At 34.5% G+C, this 22,408-nt stretch overlaps 1 protein-coding gene across 4 annotated transcripts in view; it reads right to left on the bottom strand.

Moving 5' to 3' along the window:
• LOC118198674 (1-phosphatidylinositol 4,5-bisphosphate phosphodiesterase epsilon-1-like) overlaps positions 1-22,408 on the bottom strand; it is a 482,557-nt gene that overhangs the window by 105,139 nt on the left and 355,010 nt on the right. For all 4 annotated transcript variants that reach the window (XM_085809195.1, XM_085809194.1, XM_085809193.1 and 1 more), the window contains 3 exons: positions 8,015-8,259; positions 858-1,003; positions 534-786 (listed from right to left, as the gene is read on the bottom strand). In XM_085809195.1, coding sequence (XP_085665321.1) covers positions 534-786; positions 858-1,003; positions 8,015-8,259 — 644 coding nt within the window. The remainder of the gene's footprint in view (positions 1-533; positions 787-857; positions 1,004-8,014; positions 8,260-22,408) is intronic.

Here is a 22,408-nt window from a genome sequence, read left to right as displayed (position 1 = left end):
TTGAATAACATGATAGAGTTTGAAAAATAATAAACGACGACTAAAACACTTAAATAACATTAGATCCTTTAAAAACAAGTGCAGTACCTTTGTAGAACCATTACGTTTATCGATGCAGGTGACGTGAAAAATGTGTAATGCCTTCGTCGGGATTCGAACTTTGGCCCTCCTGATTAAGCGATAGACGTGCTTCCAATTATATCGCGAAGGGACACGGGAAGAAAGGAGAAAATACCTCATATACTCCCCCTTTTGAAGGGCGACTGAGGATGAGAGGACCCAATCGCCAAATCCTGAATGAATTATCGTCCACTATCTTTAATTTCGGGTGCCACTTGTAGAGTCATTTAGAATTTTTTCGTTGTCAGGGAACTGAAAATACCCACAATGCCCTCGCTTGTGTTTGAACTCCAGACCTCCCGATTACGCTTTGGACGTGCTTCCAGTTACACCACAAAGGCATGTGGAAAGGATAGAGAAAAACCTTATCTAATAAAGCGAATTATGTACTGTACATAAAGTTAGAAACTAACCTCTAATTTTGGATTTTCTTCTGTAGACAGAACAACTAGACTTGGGATAGATTTCAGGATTGACTTTAACTCACGAAGAAATGTGCCGAAAAAGGGAATAACTCGAACGTATGGAGATGATAAAGCTTTATCAATAGCAGCTCGGTATTCAGGTGACACTTGAGGAGTCAGCAACGCATTGCTTAGCATTTCCAAAGCGGTGATGTGATCCTTCTCAGGAAGAGACAGCCAGAAAGGTTTCAGTTTCTCTGACCTGTTCCAAAAAATATTAATTAAATTTTGCTCCATTATGCATGAAATAAAGTACTGAAAACTGAAACTTACTTGAGACCAGCCAAGATCTCCATAGCCGTATTGAAATTAGCTAGATTCCAACATGTTGTTGCGATCCTTAAAATGCATGAAAGTACAGCTTTTCGATCTTCGTGTGTCGGTTGAGAAATGATAATATGAGTGATCCAAGAACTTACCTATAATCAAGGAGCTCTATTTCATTCACGATATTGTAAGAGTTATAGGTAGCAGCTCAATTTATTGCAAAATAAATGAAAGCTCTTTTACATACGAAAATTAATGTTAGTAGCACAAAAAAAAAAAAAAAAAATAGTATGTGTATAGGGAGAGATTATGGGAAAATTGGGAAATATAATCAAGAGAGTATTTTTATGTTATACGAAAACAATAAACATTAAATACAAAAACTTGTTTAACGATTTAAAATAAAGCACATTTTCATAAAAGTTACATATTCTAAGAGATTATGCTAATTCCCTTCCGCGACTGACAAATTTTCTCACTGTACCACAGACTATGAACACATTTTTTAAATATTTGCTGAGATTTTATTTTGGCCCAGAAACTGAAAATAAATTTCAAACCACAATGTACATAAAACAGTCAGGATGTTAACTGATGTAGGATGTATGTAATTCTTATGAAACATTTCCTTTTAGGAATTTTAATCATTAGTTACATAACTGATATACATACAATTTATGTCTAGAAAAAAGTTAAATTTTTAAATTTATTTTCACCTCGTTATTGTACTTTTACTTATGCCAAATGTAATGGGTTTTTATTTGGAGTGTGTTTATTTGGAGATACAAGGGTGACTTTTAGAGACGTATAACCCATTGTTGCAATCCGATTACATTCGTGAAGCGTTTTTAAAGCCTCATCATCATATTTTTGTTAATTTTGTACTTCCAGGGCCTTTGAAATTTACTTGCTAAAGCTGCGATATTTCTTTATGGTGTGTTGGAAAGTAATCTTACTTATTCATCTTATTCAGATGCTATTTTCCCTTTATGCTAACAATTGTTTTACACAAATTTTTGCATTTTAAAAATATATTGATAACTCATTTTAAGATGCACTCATATCTATAAAAGTGATTAATATTAGTAGCGGACTTAATATCTATTATAAGAGCGTTAATCTCTTACGCTTATATTCAGTTTAACGAGAAAGCGCATAACAATATACTTATACCTTTTTCAGCGGTCAGTACAGTGGAATAAAATTATTAATTTTTAATGATTATAGTTTAACATTAATTATGATTGTCTAATGATTTTGTTTTCAAAATAGTGTGGTCTAAAATTTCTGCCGTAGCATTCATTTTGCCGGCATATTTTTTGTAAAGTAGAATTTACATTTTATTCTAAAACTTGCATGTTTTCGTACTGAGGCACACTCCACTAAAAGTAATATTAATAAAAAAATTCAAACGAGTCTATTTTTCGATTATAATTAATACGCCTTTAAAACGCCTCCTTGTACGAGTCACACGGCAAAAATTTCAGTGATCGGAGAAAGGCCAAGTTCTACAATAGTATAGCAAAAAAGTAAAATCAACAAATCAAACTTTTGTATTAGGAGTAACAGCTGGTGCATCTGAACCAGCTAAGCCTTCTCTAGTACGTTCTCGGATTCATACTTACTCGTTATTTTTTTAAACTGAATCTTCATAAAAATATAGATAATGTCCCAATTTTTCTGCGGACCACATGGATCACCGGTTGGCGACCGCTGTTCTAGAGGACCAGCTTCGAGTCCCGGCGAGGACATTAAACACTTTTCACATCTCCAGCATAAAAAATACCTATATGTTTCCACAAATTAAATAAGTATATGTCACAATATATTAGAAGAAAAATCCCAAGTGAGAAAATTTGAATGCTAGGAAATTTCCTCCATTAGAGAATCACTTATTTCGTGATAAACATTATAACAAGATTCCTTACAAAATTTAGTCTATGAAGGCTAAATCTCAAGGGCGATATTTTGATAAGAATTCCTGAAGTGACGGTAGTCTCCGATTGATGTTTATCCTGAGGATGCGTAGAATTCCTGTGTTCACGTATAGCTTTTAAATCAGCCTTCCTGCTTCGATTTTTACATTTCAATAGATGTCCAGATATTCATTCTTGATCCAACTTCCATGAGAAGAAGCCTCTCCGAAACAGACATCTTGTGGATACCGGAAGTAGCCGTAGATTTAGTCACTTTATATAGTATATGCCATAGTAATATACAAATCGAATATTGTCTTCTGTAAAGAAACTTTTATACATGTAGCTCTTATTATATATTTTATAATTAATAACTACTGTTAGAAATATTCCTGCATATAAAGTTATTAACTCTCAGGTGAACCATGTTATATCGACACTTTTACGCACATTTTACGTAATTTTAAAACGAGAAGTGAAGTTTTAGGCATTTATTATACCAAGGATATGTGAATTACGTATTTTTATGGCAGGCGCTCATGTTTCTAATTAAAAGGGATCGAGAAAATAAATGAATTTCGATAAAAGCATGCTGCTGAACACCAAATGCTTCGAAAATTATATTAATATATGAAAATTAGAATTACATGTATTAGAAAGCTGAATATTGTTTTTTTGCGTATTGATATGGTGTTAAAAATTGCTGAATGTGAAAATAATTTAATGCATTTAATCAATATTGTTAATTCCTTAGATTAAGTTTTTTAAATTCCTATTAGTGGTCCGCCAAATATAAAATTATATATGTAGGGGTCCGTGAAGTTCTAATGGTTGACGACCGCTGCTCTAGAATACGCGCCGAGTGTGCTAACCGTTACACCATGAAGTCATGCAGAAAGGAAGAAAAAAATACCTTATAGTTATTGCTTTATATCTGCGCTAACTATGAATCTCAGCAGATGTAGATGGAAATTTCTCAAGACGTCGAACAAAGGCGGCATTATATTGTAGAAGATTATTTCTGTAATACTGAAATCAGTTGCAAAGTTTCAGCCTAGTAGCATTTCCTCAATAGAGTTTTATTTAATTCCCCAAATCGCTTATTAATTGCCTTCATCTGCATTTTCCTCTACTATGTAACCATCTATTTAATAGTAAAGAAACAAATAAGTTTCTTTACTATTAAATAGATGGCATGTTATTTTTACTGAATTTATAACTAGATATTCAGATATCAATGTGAATAATAAATTTAGTCCTTGATAATTCAGCTAATGTACACAAGTTTTTAAAAACGCTTGTTTATCTGGTGGATGTGCTGATTAACAAAGGCAAATAGAACATCGATGAACCTGGGTTAGAATGTCATATGCTTGAATGTTCGTGACCGTCAGAGCTACTCGGAATAGAAGCAGCTACATTTGTCTCTCCGAAAAGCTTCTCATCAGCGTGCAGTGATGAGCTGTACAAGACCTCAGATACTACATTTTAAAATGTCTCAACTAAAACTAGGATGATGTTCGACAGCTACGTTTGGTTAGCTTATTTGATTATTGCAAAGCAACTCGAGGGCTATCCGCTTATAGAGAGGTCGGCTTTCGTGGAGGACTTTAAGAGAAACTGGGTTGTGTCCAAATTAAACATGCAAAGAACCACAAAGCTCCCATGCAGCTCGAACATTCATCAAAATTTGAACTTGTGGATCTAACTACTAGCGTTTAATGACTTTACTGCTCGGCCGGTGGGGACTTGTTTGATAGTTACATACATTAGGCTTTTCCTCTTAATCTGTCATATCGTATCATCGTCTCATCAGACTGGAAGTTTTTCCCTTTGAGTGATACTCCATAAAGCTTCCGAAATTGTGTACGGCTTCGCAGTGTCATTTTCGCCAACACTGCCCACAGATACATGTTTTATGACGTACTCATGCCGCAACTGGTTTCTTATCCCGACGTCCATACTTTTACCATGCCAAAAATGTCAACTCTTTCATTTTCTGGAAGTTGGATGTGGTGAAATGTTCCACGTCTTAATGGCATTCTTAATTTAGGTAGCATTAATCCGTCATATTTTAAAGCCCTTGCCAGTTCCTTCATAACACAGATAAGAAAAGTTTTAATGAAGGACGCTCTTTTTGCATATATGCAAATAATTTGGGTAGGTCAATGCAGTCTAACCGAGTGCTAAGTTACAGCTATTTTTGCTAATTATTTCTAGGTCGGGCAACTTAACCCATTAGCCGCTGGTGTTGCGTTGACGCAACGGTCAAAATAAATGCGTATATAAATATAACTACCCAAGATATTTTATATCAGCAGATGATTTTGTGTAGGGAACATTATGAAGATTATTTCTGTAAAAAAATATTTGCCTTCAACAATCATTTTGTTTATAATAATTAATCTCATACTTTAAGCAAAATTTAAGCAAAACTTTCGACCGTGTATTTTTTGCTGAAAATATTTTAACGAAAGAATCGCCGTCTTTATGAGTGATCTATTTTTAGTTAAGGTCACCGTTTATCAGAACATTACATCAGTCAGATGTTTATATTTGCGTTGGGAAGGAAGGAAAAACAGGTGTTGCGTTGACGCAACGTCAGCAGGAAACGGGTAGTCAATCTCCTTTTTCACTCATTCCTTTCGATGTTCTGGTTCATGTTCTGGTTGTTTAAAAATGCCTAGAACGAGGCATCTTACATTAGAAGAAGACCTTCAAAGATTTTTTGATGAAGAAACAGATGATGATAATGTTAATAATGACCAGAATGTAATTGATATTGTTGTTGTTCCCTCAGAAATTGCAGAGGCTAATGACGAAGAAGAAAGGAATGGCAATGTTTTAAATAATGATAATGATATTTTACCAAATGATACTGCTGAAAGTTGAAATTCAAGTAAGAAGTAAGTTTCAGCCTTCTGAAAGCAGTTATAGTCATACTAAAAAGTTGTTTAAAGATTGAACGCTATCTAGATCTAATATCTGTTTATATGATCTAATATTTGAATAACAAGATCTAATATTTGTTTAAAGATTTTTATTTTTAAACAGTTTTCCTTGTCTGGGACTGAATAATTTTGAAATGACATCCTTACTAATAAAAACTAAGGAAATATACTTTACTAATAAACCAGTATTCATATCATTTACCTAATATAATGATGTAATAATCTTCATGTAAGGTATGTGTTTTGGTAAATAATGCCCTAGTGAAATCGTATAAATTCAGAATCATTTTGTGATTCTGAATTTATTCATTACTTTTAGCAAAATAAATTATTTTTCCCTTTTTAAAGAATTATTGATTACATTTTATTGACTTAACGTTATTAAATTTTTCAAATATCAGCATAAGAATACGTTTCAAGGTATGATCGCAAGGCTGATATTTACACTACTTTGCCACTTTTGTCGCTCATGCTTAGGCAAACAGCGGCATTATTTAACAAGCTTAAAAATAAACATAAAACATATGTTAACCCCTTCCCGTGCCATTTACCTCGACGAAACTTGGGCCTAAGTGTTATGGGTCAACGCGTGGTAAACAAGCCAGACTGATGCTTGAGAACAGTCACAATACGAGCCAAAACGTAAACGCCTGTGTTGTAGTCAGTTTTGCGCGATACTGCTGGCGTAGAAGTAAACTTTAATCCTTCTGCCTTTCATAAATGTTATAAATATATTATATTTTGTAATAAATAACAGTTTCAAAATCATATTTCATAAATAAACAACGCTTCAAGAAAGTAAACTTCAATCCTTAGTGGAAGTAATGCCTTTTGCAGATATTATATTTTTAATATATAATTTTAATAAATACTGTATAATTTATATAATAAAGAATCGTGACTAACTCTAGTGATGTACTAATAGGAACTAACGTTCGATTACGACCGTGAAATTGCGATGTTAATGTTCACGAAGCCAGCTCGTGATGTTTATGTTTGGCTCAGCTTTCTTTTCATGGCCTGGCTCTGTGATGTTCACGTTTGGCACAGCTTTCTGTCCACGAGCCTGGCTCGTGATGTTTATGTTTGGAACCAAATCTTCATCACGAGTCAGACTCGTTAAAGCACGGAAAGGGGTTAAATAATGTTTGAATTAACATTTTTGTGCTACGAATATGAAATAAAATACTGTATGTTTTAAGCTTCTGTATGAAAATAATCGATCTGTTTTCAAAGACAAATTTGCTTATCAATAGAAGGCGGAATTGCAGTAGAATCCAAATGTCGCCAGGAGTAAGAATGCCCGGCCAAACTGGCGATGCAAGATGCATTTCAGGGTTTTTTTTGGTTTGGTTTATTTCATTATGGCAAAAAGCGCGAGGGCTAACTGCCTTGCATATCAGGAATCATTGCATAACGTGAAGTTCTAAACTGAGGTTTCTTTTGGTTTCGTAAGAAGAAGGAAAAAGCTGTAAAACTGAAAATTACTTTTAAAATTATTTTTCCAAGTATTAAATTCTATCTAATTACCTTTTTTACTTTAAAGACCTTGTAGTAATCTTAGAAATTTAAGGTGCTAGCTGATGCATGTTTAATCAGCATAGCAGAAAGTGCTACGCACATTTTATTTTATTATTTCAGTTTGTTCCTGCAATATTACACATTTTTAGGTACGCTGCTGTTAAAGGGGCGCCATTTAGTGCCAGAGATACACATTGGAGGGAAATCTAACTAGACGACGCCGGCTCTAAAGATACGCAAAGCTTCGTAGTAAAAAGCAAATTTTTAAGAACAGTAATGTATCAATATAAAATAATATGTATAACATTTGATGTGTGCAATGTCGAAGCTTTGAGCGATATCGAATTTATGAAATTCTGTGATTTTTTTAAGATCACTGTATATATGGGAAGAACAACAGCTCTGTTTTCGCTTAATAAACATCACAGGATTGCACAAAATTGGCACCACGAACAGACTTGGTGTTTCATACTTTAAACAGTTCACAGTTGTGTAAGAGGCGATATAAGCAGGCTACCAAATCTGGCGCTGTGGCACTCATTTGGCTATTGGCGCCCTGTTGAGAAAAAGAATTGATTTTTAATTATCGAATAAACTGGCTGGTTTTTAAAATATGAGTAGCAAGTTCTCGAATTCAACTAGAAAACAGAGCAGTTTTACTCACTTTCTCACGAACACTCTACGTATGAAGACTAGATAAAGCATCTGCTCGGTTAAGGTATCAAAAACATATACAACATAACTTAGTGTTAGAACAGCAAAGAAATATTTTTACCTCTTGGAATCTTTTGACGAGTCGTTTTACGGTATTGTTACCACCAGGGTCATGACTAAGATTCAAGGTAATCTGGCGAACATAATGGATTGGAGCCACTTTATAGAAGAGATCATATTCGACTTCAGTTAACAGAAGCGCAACTACTTCAGGAAAGTGAAGAAGGGTTTGCAGGGATTCCAGTTCTTGTTTGTAAACAGTATATCGTTCCAAGCCCTGCCTTTCACTCAGAGATTTTCGGATTTCTAGAATGAATTAAATAAATAATAACTATATAACTGAAAAATTAACGGTAACGTTCTATGTTTCCTGTGCGCAAACAAAGTAATGAAAAAAGAAACTAATAATACAAAGTGTTAATTAGCATCCGATTTAGGTGCTAAGTGAAGTAACTAGAAAAAATAATCTTTTTATCTTTTAATCTTTTGAGAATTTAATGAAACTAACTTCTCAAACGTAACCTCCGCGAATTTCTCGTCCTGGTAAAATAGGAAGTATTACCACTTGAAAGAGATGATTGTTCCAAACCTCATGTGCAGGCAATACAGTGAAATAAATGCACAGCTACGTCTTGATAATTAAATCATTTCTAAATTAAGGTATCCGACCTCGTTCGGGTACCATTTTTTAAGAAATGGTTTTTATTTTAACTATAAACGTATTAATTTGAAGATACGCATACTAATGAGTGAAAACAGCTTAAAAAGTAATGCTAAGTAATTTTAATTTTGAAAAATAATGAAAAAAAGGATAATTTTTGCTTTTGTCATTACGGCAACAACCACGGTGAACAAATGTATACATAAATATACAGTTTTTTTAATTTGTATTTATGTTTACACTTATTTTGTATGCAATGAAGCAAAATAATTAAGAAATATTCATATGTTCTTGAGATATGTCAAAATATATAGTATTAACTGCATATTTTCCTATTATTGCCTCCAAAATCTAAGAATAAAAAGTAACAATTCAACTTCTAATTAATATTTCTAAAATCTTCTGCTCGTGATCAGATTATATGAAACATGCATAGAAAGTATCTTTAGTTTTATTCATAAAATTGTGAGTTATGGCTGTTACCATTGGCAATATTTACTGAAAAACACATTTTTCAGAAAACAAGTTTAAAGTTTTCATAAAACAATTTCTTAGTTAAAAATGCATCCCTGATAATTAAAATCCCCCTTTTTTTAATTGACACCTTGTTGGTATTTTCACAAACATTGCGCTTTTTCTTTCGAACATAGCGTAATTTTTTTCTTTGGGTTTTTGTAAAACTTGCGGAATGGCGCCAAGAGTCATGATTTTGCACTTTATCAAGATTTAGAATTCCCTGCTCAGTGTAAAATTCAGAACACACAGCTAACCTTGAAAATGCTTCAAGCAAACCTATGAATTCATCATTAAATAACATTAAATAACAACACTTGTTATTTAATGTTATTTAATGATTGCTCCAAACATTAATGTTTGCGATGAACAATTTCGAATAAAATGCCATTAAAACGTTCTTTGATATTTTGAGTTTTGCCATGTATGCACTTTTTTAATAACTCTTGTTTATGTAGTCAACTCCATATACGTAGGCTTAATTAAATTCAAAATATATGTTGATATACCAGAGGTTTTTGGCTGATTTTTTTTCTTTTCTGCAATCGCACATTGATAGTTGCACCAACTCGTTGATTGAGGAGGGCATTGGCTTCGAAGAAGAGCTACAATGGAACAAGCAGCTAGTACAGCCTGCTGCATCTCAATTAAGTTTCCAACATTACTTCTAATTGCAATCCCTAATTCTGTAGTTTATCAATAAAAGAACCAATCAGTTTACCTTTCCCTTTCAATCCAGGGGTGGAGTTTTTTATTTTTCGTAGTACACTACTAACCCTTTTCTGTACATGTCCAATGCATTCCGGTTTCTTGACCGAATCTTTACCATATATATTTTTCACAATTAAAAACCCCTTAGAATCTCCATCCTCATAATACTCCGTGTACTTCAGCTTTCGTAATTTAATAGATCATTCAAAAAGCGAATAAACACCAACTGCTTCCACACCCGAAGCTGCTTCTTTATAATTTGCAGAATAATTATGTTACGCTATATATATATTATGAACTATATGTTATGCTGAAGATTGCATTCCATTTTGTTTAGTTTGTGCAAATGATGCAAAAATGTGACATAGCCTTCAAATCAAGACTGTCAACGCTAATCGACAAAGCAGTAACACATCCATTCAACGTCGAATACCCTCTGCGCCAAACTAAATACGAAATTAAGGGGAAAACTACCGCCAGAATCTTAAAATGTATTACAAAATATCTAAACTTAGTACGATGGTTTATAATTTGCAAAATTTTGATGATAAATAAAGTTTCTAAATAAGTATGTCTATTTAAACGCTCACTTCCGGTCCAGAATATTGGAACTTCCGGTTTATTCCGTTACAGAAAAATGCTTATAACTTCAATTCTAATTAACATATCAACAAGCAAAAACTTGTATTTGATAGCTAAAGATGTATTCTTTAAGATAATGTAATAAAGTAAAAATCGAAATTTTGTCCGAAAATCGTCTTTTGTACGAGGTCGGATACTTTAAATAAGCGTATAAGCTTACACGTGGCTATAATTAATATTGAAAACAACAATATCATAAAAAGTTTCCCTACCATTGTAAGGATTATGTTAATTTTATTAACAGTTAAATTTTTAGTTAAACTTCTTTCCTGTCAAATTCTTAACTTCAACTTACTACTTCCGGCCGGAACGTAGTCTTAGAATCACGTCTGAATACATAGTGAGGAAGAGCGGTATTTAACCGCGCAGTTCTACTTGCTGAGTTACAGAGAATCAGAGTTTCAGATTAGCGTGCATCCGGCTTTTTGGCTATTCTTTCACAAAGCTGTTATTACGCTCGGCCGTACTCAGGCCCTTGATACCTTCGCAGTCATCTCGTGTTTAAGGGGCCACCACCATTGAAACTACTTCCGGCCTCTGAACTCCATTGAATTGAACTCCATTGAATTCTCTGAACTCCATTGAATTGATAGCTTCGGCTACATCTCTTTTAGTTTAGATTAGTTTTAGTTTACTTCTTAGCCTCTTAAGTTCAAGCCCAAGTGTCGGCTTTTATTGTACACTCCAAGGCGGAGTTCTGTTAAATCTTATTTGAATAATAAAGGGTTATTTACCCTTCCATCTTGTTGTTTCTTGTCACACGAACTGAAGGGATTATTCGCTTTTCAGTTCTTAAGATTCTTCACGTTCAACAGTAACTTAGCATTTACGAAGTGAGGAGCTCTAGACCCTTTCGGACTGCTATTTTTAATAGCTTGTTTTACATGCAGGGTGATCCAAAAGTTAAAAAAAAATGAAGTTAAAATTCAGTAATTCGAAAGGTGTAGACAGTAGCACAATGCGGTTTCATCAGAAATCCACAGAAGTACATGGAATTTTTTTCAAATAAAGAAAAGACTTTAATGAAAGAGAAGTTACAGTTTTCATCGAGAGATCTTACTTCAGCTGTGCCAGAAGTTTATATAGTGGAACAGTACAATTCGCAATTCCTGTCACATAAGCTGTAATTCCTGTCACATAATGACGAATAATCTCCTTCAATGTGGCCAATGAAGCTGATCGAACTTTGCATATCTATGACTTCAAGTAAAAATTCTAACATTTCTGACAATAAAACGTTTCATTATTGGAAGGGAAAGAAAAAGAAAATATTCGGTGCGTTTCTGTGAAAAACCTCATCGTGCTACTGTCGATTCTTCTTTTAATTTTTTACTTTTTACTTTTTTGTGATTCGAGATATACTAGAGATTTCTCGGCGGCCCGCATATATTTATGCAAGACCAGAGAGAGCATCAGTTTCGTTAGAATAATAGTTGTTAGTTCAGAACAGAATTTGGAGTATTCAGATATCCGTGACTTCGCTGTTTAGACGTGCTTTGCATTGCAATGTGTGTAACGTTCTTGGTAGTTTGAGGTGATAACTGCTGATTGTTTTCTGTTATACTGAGAACAGCTATACGAGTGCCTTTGTGGAAAATTCTAGGATTGTGATGTGTTTCTTTTGGAAAAAGAAATTTTATTAAGCTAGCATCGGTTATGTGTGTTTTCAACCTATTACGAAGCCGTACGGATGGAACCATACATTTCTGATATTACTCTACGTAGCAGTTTTAACCACGTTTACGATTATATCATTAATGTTTATAATAAACAAGCCACTTAGTTTCACTTACCAATTTGGTACTTTTCCGTTTCGCCGGCACAAATCTCGCCAAGGAGATTTTATTGGCGACAACACACAGTATACACATAAAAAATGTTAGGCCTAAGAATTTTTTATTTTGAAGGCATAAACACTTTAATATCGTTTATAATTTTGTAAAAAGCCAATAAATAAAGACCATAAATTTGTAAAAAGACATTAATTTAAGAATTTACTATGCTTTCATGGTTCAACATCCTGATTCGCCGGTTCATATCACGTGACCCTAAATGATCTCATCTCGCGTAAACTAATCTACAAAAATCTAATTCTCTTAGTAATTATCTACATTAATTTTCAAGTTAAATCTTAATTTGGAATGCAAGAATTATTCCAGTTCGTACGAATAGCTTACTCAGAAATTATGTAAAACCGTAGTGCTTTACTTCGCTAGTGCTTTCTCATTATAATTGATGAATTTAACCCTTGACTTTGCCTTATTTTTACTTGACTTATACTGACCTATATTTTCACCGTCGGGTGAGCGGTGTGATTGCATCTTAATTGACTTAATTACCGCGAATGGCTTTAGGGCATAAAATTGAACTATCTGATAAAATTCTATGTAGTTGTATGCTGGTATTGAAAGAAACAATCTGATAAGAAATGGCTGCGGTTTGTTTCGAAAATGATGCCTAAAAGGTTACCAGCGAGGATATTCCATTTGGCATCAATTGTACCATTACTGGCGACTTTATCGCCTGCGCCGGCAAAACGGAAAAATACCAAAAATTCTTATAACTCACTCTACTCTTTCTTCGAATTTCTTGCTTAAAACTATCTGAATTCGCATAACATGGCAATCTCTAGGAATCTAGCGACAGTTTTATGTGCTTATATGGGGGGGGGAGAGAAACAGATAACCGGTAAATGTCCTTTTACGAAAAGAAGCAATTGGACTGAATTCGTTTATTTGGATTATTGCAAAGCATACTAGGAATATCTGCATAACGAGAGGGATCGTTTCATTCGGGACTTTCTAAATTAATCTAGCTGATATTTACATTATACGTGGGGGAATACAAAGTTTATTATATTACAAAAATTGCTCTTGTGTAACGTCACTGACTCCTGGTTTGCTCAAAAGCAACCACTCGCTTTGTGGCTTTTTACTTCCATTTCTGTAAGTGACGTCAGCGTTGGAAAAAGCCTAAACTCGTTTGTCTGATGACCAAGTTAGCAACTATGAAAACGCCTACGGAGTCAGCCTATTCTTCACGATTTGAACCCGGATTGAATTACCAGTATTCAGCAATCTTATACTCGCCCATTGTTTGGCCTCTTACGTAAAGAAAGACTTGAAATGATAACGTCTAATATCGTCACAGTGAACTTTCCTTGCATATAAACTGAAATTACCTTAGCCGTTAGATTTAGATATCTAAATTTCTGCGCATAAAAGTTTTTAACGTAACCAAAAAGACCAAAAATGGTACATTAATATTACCAGTTTCAGTAATTCTCTATTTCCTTTATTTTACAGACGTTTTACACATGTCAGATGAAGTTTTACTTTGATTTATCTGATGAATCAAAAAACAAAACAAAAAAAAAAAAAAAGTTTTCGGCCTTTCTAGTGCCCGAGTTAAAACAAACAAACTCGGCCTCTTTGTTCAGATGATTGATTAAAGATACTCGATACTTGCATCATTTACTTTGGGCAAAGGACATATCAGATAACTTACTGAAACTTAGCCGATTTCTGTTCTAAATGTTGCTGCTAAGAATACCATTGTAATCTTTTGAGTTAATTTATATCTTACAGAAAAAAAGAGCAACTCAATAACGCCTAGCAGCAATTTGTTTGCAGTGAACTGATAGTGATGTTTAATAGTTCAATGATAATTTAATGAGAGTTTAAGGATTTCTATATCCTTTAATATATTGAAATCAATAATATGGTGCTATTCGCAATACGTTGAAGCAGTTAGCACAAATATGTATACAAGACATGAATTTACACACATGCTATCTCACAGTCTAGTATTATAAGAAAACAGCGAAACCAGTTTTAATACAGTTTAACTGAAATGTGATCCTTTTACAATTACTTCAGGTTTAGTACGATACTTAGCAGTAACAGTTGCTATCAAAAAAAAAATAAATAAATAAATAAAATAAATAAATAAATAAATAAAAAGCATCACAGACTACTGAAATTCGTGAATCGACAGATGATATTGTCGCAATAGAGAGTATTACTTTTGCTTATCAAGAAATATATCAATGCTAAAATCCTAGCTTATCTTTAAAAAGAACTTAAAGATATACATCCTAAAGGGCTGCGAAATGTCATACGAAAGCGTAATCGGAATCTTAATGTTTTACGATGTTATTATTATCTCAGTAAAATGTCAAAACAGAAAGATAAAGAATTTCTAACCATATCCTAGGAATCTCGGAAAGAAAGTAAGATGAAAAGCCTATATTATAATAGATGTATCTTAGATATATATTACAAAAATCTTTAAAACTAGAAAGATATGCAAAAGAAATAAAGATTGGCCAGAGTTCTAAAAATACATAAATTTAACTTCTTTGTAATTAATGAAAACTACGCGACACTAAAAAATTCAATTATTAGAATACACATTTGTAATAACTAGAAAATACAAAATAGGCGAAAAAGCTATTTCTTAAAAATACTATTTAGGTAACATTTTAAGACTAATTTTTTTATAATGCAATAATATAAAATAAAAACAGTATTAAATAAACTTTCTTACAACAAAAATTTCCAAAAAATTATTCATTCTTTATCATACACTGGTTATATTTTAACAACTGTTCAACTGATTATCTCCAGAAAACAATGACAATTTTTTGTAAAATGTGGTATGGATATAGGTTCATATAAATACAAATAATCACCACGCAAATAATCCGCAAAAATAATCACGGTACTCACGCATGACCGTGCAGAAAGCTAACATGTGCAAGAAGATCTAAAACAGAGTTATAAGCTATACTATTAGTAACAGTCTACGACTCTCACATCGTGAGTTCATACTGGAAAAATTAAGCTAGTTTATGACTCCATGAAACAGTTTATCCCACTCCTGCACCAATGCTATATACAGGTCTTGGAGGATTCTAGAAGGAGGAAGACGAGTTTTAAAGTTTTAAAGTTGCACTGTCCAGAGTGTCTCAAACATGCTCTAAAATGTTTAGGTCTGGAGATCTGGTTGACTAATCCGACCGCTTCATATAATCAATTTCCAGAAAATCATCCAAAAAATTAACCTAGAGTCGACAAGCGTACAAAAATGAAACAAGGCCCAGTTACACCCCTGATAAGATAAACACAGAGCTGTTATTTAAAGTTTTTTCAGTTCTGGGACTTCCACATCCGCAGAAAATACATTCGGATTCAACCTTCCATTCATTTATACTTACGAAGGAAGCTATTAAAATGACTAGTTTATGAACTTTTACCTTTTTAATTGCTGTTCATGATTCCATTGTATAAAAAGTTTATTCCGAGCCGTGTGAAATAGGAGTTTGAAAAGTGGTGATTTTTTAGATTTTATGAATTGAGTCGACCGCACTATTTTTTTTTTTTTTAATTTTTAGTGTGTGACTTATCTTACTTGTCTTACAAGACTTATCATTTGACATGAAACCAAATCCAGGAATGTTATCGCAGCCAAGAGGCAAGGGTTGCGCATGTTGTCTTAGGCCTTGGGCACCTCTAAGTAATAGTATGAATTTGCCTAGCTTCGTCCTAGTTTTGAAGCAGAATCCCACAAAGGACGGATTCGAGGGAATCCAACATCTCTCCTTTTTCACTAAGCTCTCGAGAGGACTTTCCTTCTGACAGTATTTTAAGTGCCCCATGCCGCAAGATCACTGAAGGCCATCCACGCCATCTCCAGTAAGGTTCATTTTTTATGTATATATATGATGATATACTCATGGACAAAAACATATATTTTTAAAAGCATCATTGCAGTATTCATCCTGCAATGAAAGACACTTCCAAATATGACACAAAATAAATGTAAGGTCTGAGATTATTGCGGGTAACAGAATGACAATGACTTGCATTGCTAAGACGATAAAACCGAATTCAAACGAAAATATTTCTATTTTCTTTCTTCAGCATGTCAAATTTTTTAACACTTGCAAAGAAAATATACTAGGGAAAAATATTTGGTGAGAATATCTGAATAGATTAAATAATAATTATTTGTTCCTGTATAGAGGGCCATGTATATTATAGAGCTTGCCTGGATATTTCTTCATCTCAGGCAAAGAGATATATGATCGCTCGTATATAAATCCAATTAACTGTATCTGTATACGTTTATATTTAACAGAGGCAATTATCTTTCCTGCTTTCAAAAATACATAATGTCTCTACAGTGGCGCCCGAACTAAAAGGGTGGTGGATGATGATTCTCCCCACCCAGGATTTGGTGATTGGGTCACCTAAAACCCCAGTATGCCTTCATAGTGTAATGATTAGCACGCTGGGCGCGTATTCTAGAGGTTCGTGTTTCGATTCCTGGTGAAGGCGTTGCTCATTTTTCATCTTTCCTGCTTTAATAAAATACCTAATGTCTCTAGAACTTGTTTAATTACTTAATTCGTGTTCTATTATATATTCGTGTTTATTAATATTCGTATTCTATTAGGTAATGGTTCGTCTATTTTAGCCATGTTTAAAAGTTTTCTTGATCAAGAGAAGATTTTATACAGTACGATTGAATTAAACTGTATTTGAGAATTATGATTAAAACTGGAAGATACGTCGTTTAATTTTTCGAATCTCCATTTTAGTGTGAGATGAAACCATCTGAGACACTTTATTCATTTCTATTATAAAGAAATATTTTTCTGAATAATTAGTCTTTTTATCAATTGATTTTTGACAGTCTTATTTATTAACCATCCTTATTTGCTACTTTTCAAATTCTGTTAGTATTATTAATCTTTAAAGCTATATTTTAGATCATTTTGTGCGAAGAAAGGCATAATTTTTCAAATATGTTTGTTTGATTTAATCTGGTAAAATATATGAAGATTATCTTCCTAAAGGAAGGGATGCCTTCATATTGGATTTCCTGAGGGAAAATGGTTCGCACTTAAGTTACACTACGAAAACACCGATGCAGCAACGCATTGTCGGGATTCACATCCGGGTTCTCTTTGTTAAACATGAAACTTTATGTGCAGTTACAATTTTTTATTGCAAGGCTTCATTTACTTTTTCTGCTTCTTGAAGTACTCTATTTCACCAGATATCTTATACAAAATTTAATATTAATTTGCTTCAAGAGGTTATTAATTTCAGACCATTGCTATCCTGTATCATTTCTTGCCTTTAGAAAAAGTGTTATTCTTATAATACCTATATGAGATTATATCAAATATGTATATGTAAATATGACGCAATAATAATGAGCTGAAAATTATATAATTTACTTGATAGTTATTTTCTGTCTCATTTTAAATATTAAATACTTTTAACCGTTAACTATTAATTAAGCTTTAGATTTAAATTTGTTAAATGATTAAGGAAAATATGTTAATGCTTTTTACCTAACTTAAAGATAAGTTTTCGGAGAACTAATTCGTATTTATATCACATGTGGAAAATCACAAAAAGACTCTTATTCATACTGTCCATACACTTGGTACTTGAACCCGGTTGTATCTACCTGTGTTCAGCGGTCTTATCCATACGGCTACTGGTGGGCAAATAAGCATTTGAATGCAGTTACTTGCTAAATCCTTGTTATTACCGTACATTGCTGATTTTTTCCCGAATTAATTTCTATTTAAAAAAATTTTAATGAAGCAAACTTAATTTCATTTTTTTTTTTTTTTTTTTTTTTTTTTTTTGCAACGGTAATTTTTCCAAAGTATTTATATCGGTTCGTAGCGGTGTTTGGAATTTTGTTTTCGGTATTGCTGGTACACTGACTACCAATAAGTATTTGGACACCTATGCAAATGACGATATCTGCGGTCCCAAGGTACGCCACGGACTCCGCCGGTATATATCGCGTAGGAAATAGCATCGGCTTTAGTCGCATGCAAAATGCCTCGCAGTTCGGAGCTCTCTGATTTCGAGAAAGGTATAATTATTGGGTATCACAAATGTGGTCGATCCTTAAGCGACATATCTAGCGATCTGAAGTACCCAATATCGACCGTGGCCTATGTGATTAAGAAGTGGAAAGTAAGCGGTGATTGTCGAAATGTGTCCCGAGTCGGCAGACTAACGAAACTGGAGGATAGAGACAGACGAGTGCTGTTCAGAGAAATTCGGAAGAACCGCACCCAACTGATAGCCCTCATCCGCAAGGAGTTTCAACAGGCATCCGGGAGTATTGTTTCAATGAATACCATCCGTAAGGAAGCACATCTGCTTGGTTTTCATGGTCGTGCTGCTGACCATAAGCCTTTGATCACAAAGTCCAACCGTGCTGCTCGGTGAATGTGGTGCAAAGCACATCGAAATTGACCGTAGATCAGTGGAAACGGGTTCTTTGGAGTGACGAATCAAAGTTCATCCTTTACCTTTCGGATGGCAGGGTCTGGGTCTGGCGTCTGCCTGGAGAACGCCTCCTGCCAGAATGCATTGTGCCAATAGTCAAGTTCGGCGGAGGTGGAATTATGGTCTGGGGGTGTTTCTCCTGGTATGTGCTGGGACCCTTGGTCCCCATTCATGGTAAGCTCAACTCCGATGCTTACTGCACTATTTTGGATGACAATGTGCTTCCTACGTTGTGGCAGTTTTACGGGTTGGACCCCTGTTACTTTCGGGACGACAATGCCAGTTGTCATGTTTCGACGTTAACCAAGGCTTGGTATGGTGCCAATGGAGTTCATCGAATGGACTGGCCTGCCCAGAGTCCAGACCTGAACCCTATCGAGAACCTCTGGGACAAGTTGCATCGCCGAATTCAGGGGTGCACTACCCGTACAAAATCGGTGAAGGAACTTCTATGTCTTCTCCAAGCCGAGTGGAAAAAAATACCACTAGCTGTCATACAAAGACTTGTGGAAAGTATACCCCGGAGGGTCCACGCTGTAATTACCTCTCGTGGAGGTTCTACCAACTATTTATTTTGAATAAAGTTAGTTTTTCTTTTCTATCACAGGTGTTCAAATACTTATTGGTAGTCAGTGTATTAGGTTGTTTAATCACAGAATTAACTGAAATGGTTTGTTTTAATTCCTTCACAACATAAAAATTCAAAATTTTACACCTTTTCCATATTTTTCTTTCTAAGAAATTTAAAAGCAATTCAGAAAGAAATAAGTAATGTCTTATCTTACCTCTTTGCATCCCAGTCTTCCTTGAAAATTAAAATAAAGCTCTAATTCGCTTAAAGCGTCTAACAGTAATTGTCTAGTGCATGAATAAGCGCAAATGCACTCAATTGGGAAATTAGTGCAGGGAAATTAATAATAGATACAATAACAAAAACTCGAACTCCAAGATTCCATCATCAAACTTAATACGAGAAAATAAAGCAGGACACTTTTTATACGGTATATTTAATTTTCAGATATCCTTGTTAATCTCTTGATGCCATTTTAATGAACTTTTGCGCGTTACGTTTGATGAAAGAAACTGTCGGCAACCGCCATAAGTTCCAAGTTCAGTTCCTTAGAATATGGGAAAGTTGAACAAGTCTGAAGTTCAACGGGATTTGGAAATTGCACTAAAGGTTTTTCTTACTCCTTTCTTGGATAAAACGAAATTAAAATGTGTATTGGAAAAAATCTGATTGAAAAAAAGTAACAAAATAAATAAGCTAATTCACATTTAAATAATTTCACTGCTTGAACGTTCTGTTGATACTATGCTACGAAAAACGTAAATTAAGAGGCGCCTGTTGCGGAAATTATGCTAATACAATGCCGGCTTACCACAGCGCGAGTATGCGCAGCGCGCCTCGTATAGATTTTAGAAAAATGGGTCATGATTCTGTACCAAGTGCTTCTTCTTCCGTGTTTGCTTCTGCGGAGGAACCTCCATGATGTCTAAGTAACTGCTGTTTCATCCGGTTGTATTTGTTTTCCATCTGTATAAGGAAAGCTGCTCATCTTGAATAAAGAATGCGTTATCGAGTACCCAAGTATCGTTATTTGGAGTCAGACAAACAGTTAACTTTCACTACAGCGTCATCCTGACCCAGAAAAATGAGCAATAGAAATCGTGCAGTCGGCAACCACAAATGAAAGCAATATCAAGAACGTAATGCTTTTAATTTATCGTAAATAGTGCTAATAAAATTTTATTACTTTAAGTATGATATTTTTATAACTTTTTTGTTGTGTTTCAAAGTTTAAAGTTAATCAAAATTTCTATACTTTTGTAGATAATCTGGCATATTTTTTCTAGTTGTTTATCAGAAGCAGGTGCCTTACTTGTCTCCCTCTTTTCAAAGCTCTGCCTATTACTCACAATCATGCCACTGGTGCCATTAAAACGATGTGGAGGAAACAACCAAATTCGTCACTGAAATCAAACTAAAAAAAAAAAAAAAAAACAGCTTAGTGATTATAACGCCTTTATAATCAGCTAGCCCAGATGATTGTATTATGTCAGAAAGAATACATTTCCATTAGGGTTTGAAACAGAGGGACAAATGTGTGTCTTAGTTAAGGTCTCACATTATAAAGATGATTCTCTGAGCAGAAATTTTTAAAATTATAAAACTGTTATCAGATGGCACGCAGACGAATATACACTGCCCTCCAAAAGTTAAGGAACAACATGTTTTTTGTGTCTAATTTGAGAATGAAGCAACATAAAAACAAGAAATTTAGAGAAAATGTGTCACTAAACAATTCTTTAATGAATGCGGCATAGAATGTTTCTAAAGTTCTACACAAACATGAATTACAACAAAAACATTGCAATCACGGCAGAGAAATCCAGTGTTGGAGAAACAGTACATCACAGACTTTTGAGGAAAAAATATGGTGGTAACATTACAAAAATGGTTTCTAATAAGGAATGTGTTCACCCCTAGCTGAAATACATTGCCGGAAGCGACGGATTCAGGTCTGGGGATTGAGCTGGCCATTCCATCAGCTCCATACCATGACCTTCAACATATTCTTCAGCAACCCGAGATTTGTCGCGCTTTGTCGTCCGTCAAAAGAAATCCAGGCCCAATAGCAGTGGCATATGGGCGGACATATTTATCTAGAATCTCATCTCGATATCTCACACTGGTTGAAGTTCCCCCATGAAACACATGCAGGTCAGTGTGATCACTGAGAAAGATACCAAATCCACCACCTCTGTAACTGTGGCTTTTCACAATGTGGGATTGGTTGTACCTGGCGCGTTGTTCCCTTCAGATCAGCTGATAACATGAATCCAGTGTGACCCTGGATTCGTCTGTGAAGAGTACAGACGCCTATTGTTGGCTCGTCCAGGAGACGTGTTATCTTGCCCAACATAAACAGGCACCCCTGTGTCGTAGGGTCAAGGGGACACAAAGAACTAGTCATTTGCATACGGACATGTATTGTGTAAGCGTCTGCATTCTGTTGTGCCGAGATTCTTGTTCCTGTTGCCACTAAATGATCTTCCATGAGCTGAGGCACAGTAATGTTGTTTCTCCTTCATGCTGAAAGAGCTAACAACGGTCTCTTGCAGGTGTTGTAACTCTTGATCTGCTTGGAACATTTCTTCTAGACACAGAAGCCTCAAATTCAAACTGATTCCATAGTCGGTGGATCATACTACGAGAGACACTGACACGGCTTGCATCAGCTTGTGACTTTCCCATTTCCATCCATAGGAACGCCCGCTAGCTAAAAGAATCGGCAAAACTACTTCTCCTGGACATTGACAGACTCTCCTGGATATTGTCAACGAAATTGCTAGTTGCTTAACTTTTCGAAGGCAGTGTACTATGGCAGTATTTGCAATGAGAGCATTAGAGACATCTTTTATTACTTTTAATAATAAACGCAAGATTCATAAAAATTACCAGTTGGATGCAATGTAAACTATGTTTATTATAAATTACTTCACAGTCGCGCAACAGCCTGGGCTCTAGATTTCTATTCTAGTTTGATATACTCCTGGCCATCGGCCTTCAGATTTTGATTTTCAGGACCCTATGCTT

The sequence above is a fragment of the Stegodyphus dumicola genome, chromosome X2 (assembly GCF_044657685.1).
Source record: "Stegodyphus dumicola isolate Sdum_Otavi_A_Nest chromosome X2, ASM4465768v1".
Taxonomy (NCBI): domain Eukaryota; kingdom Metazoa; phylum Arthropoda; class Arachnida; order Araneae; family Eresidae; genus Stegodyphus; species Stegodyphus dumicola.
The sequence above is the reverse complement of the archived record's forward strand: the minus strand, read 5'-3'. Positions and strand labels throughout refer to the sequence as shown.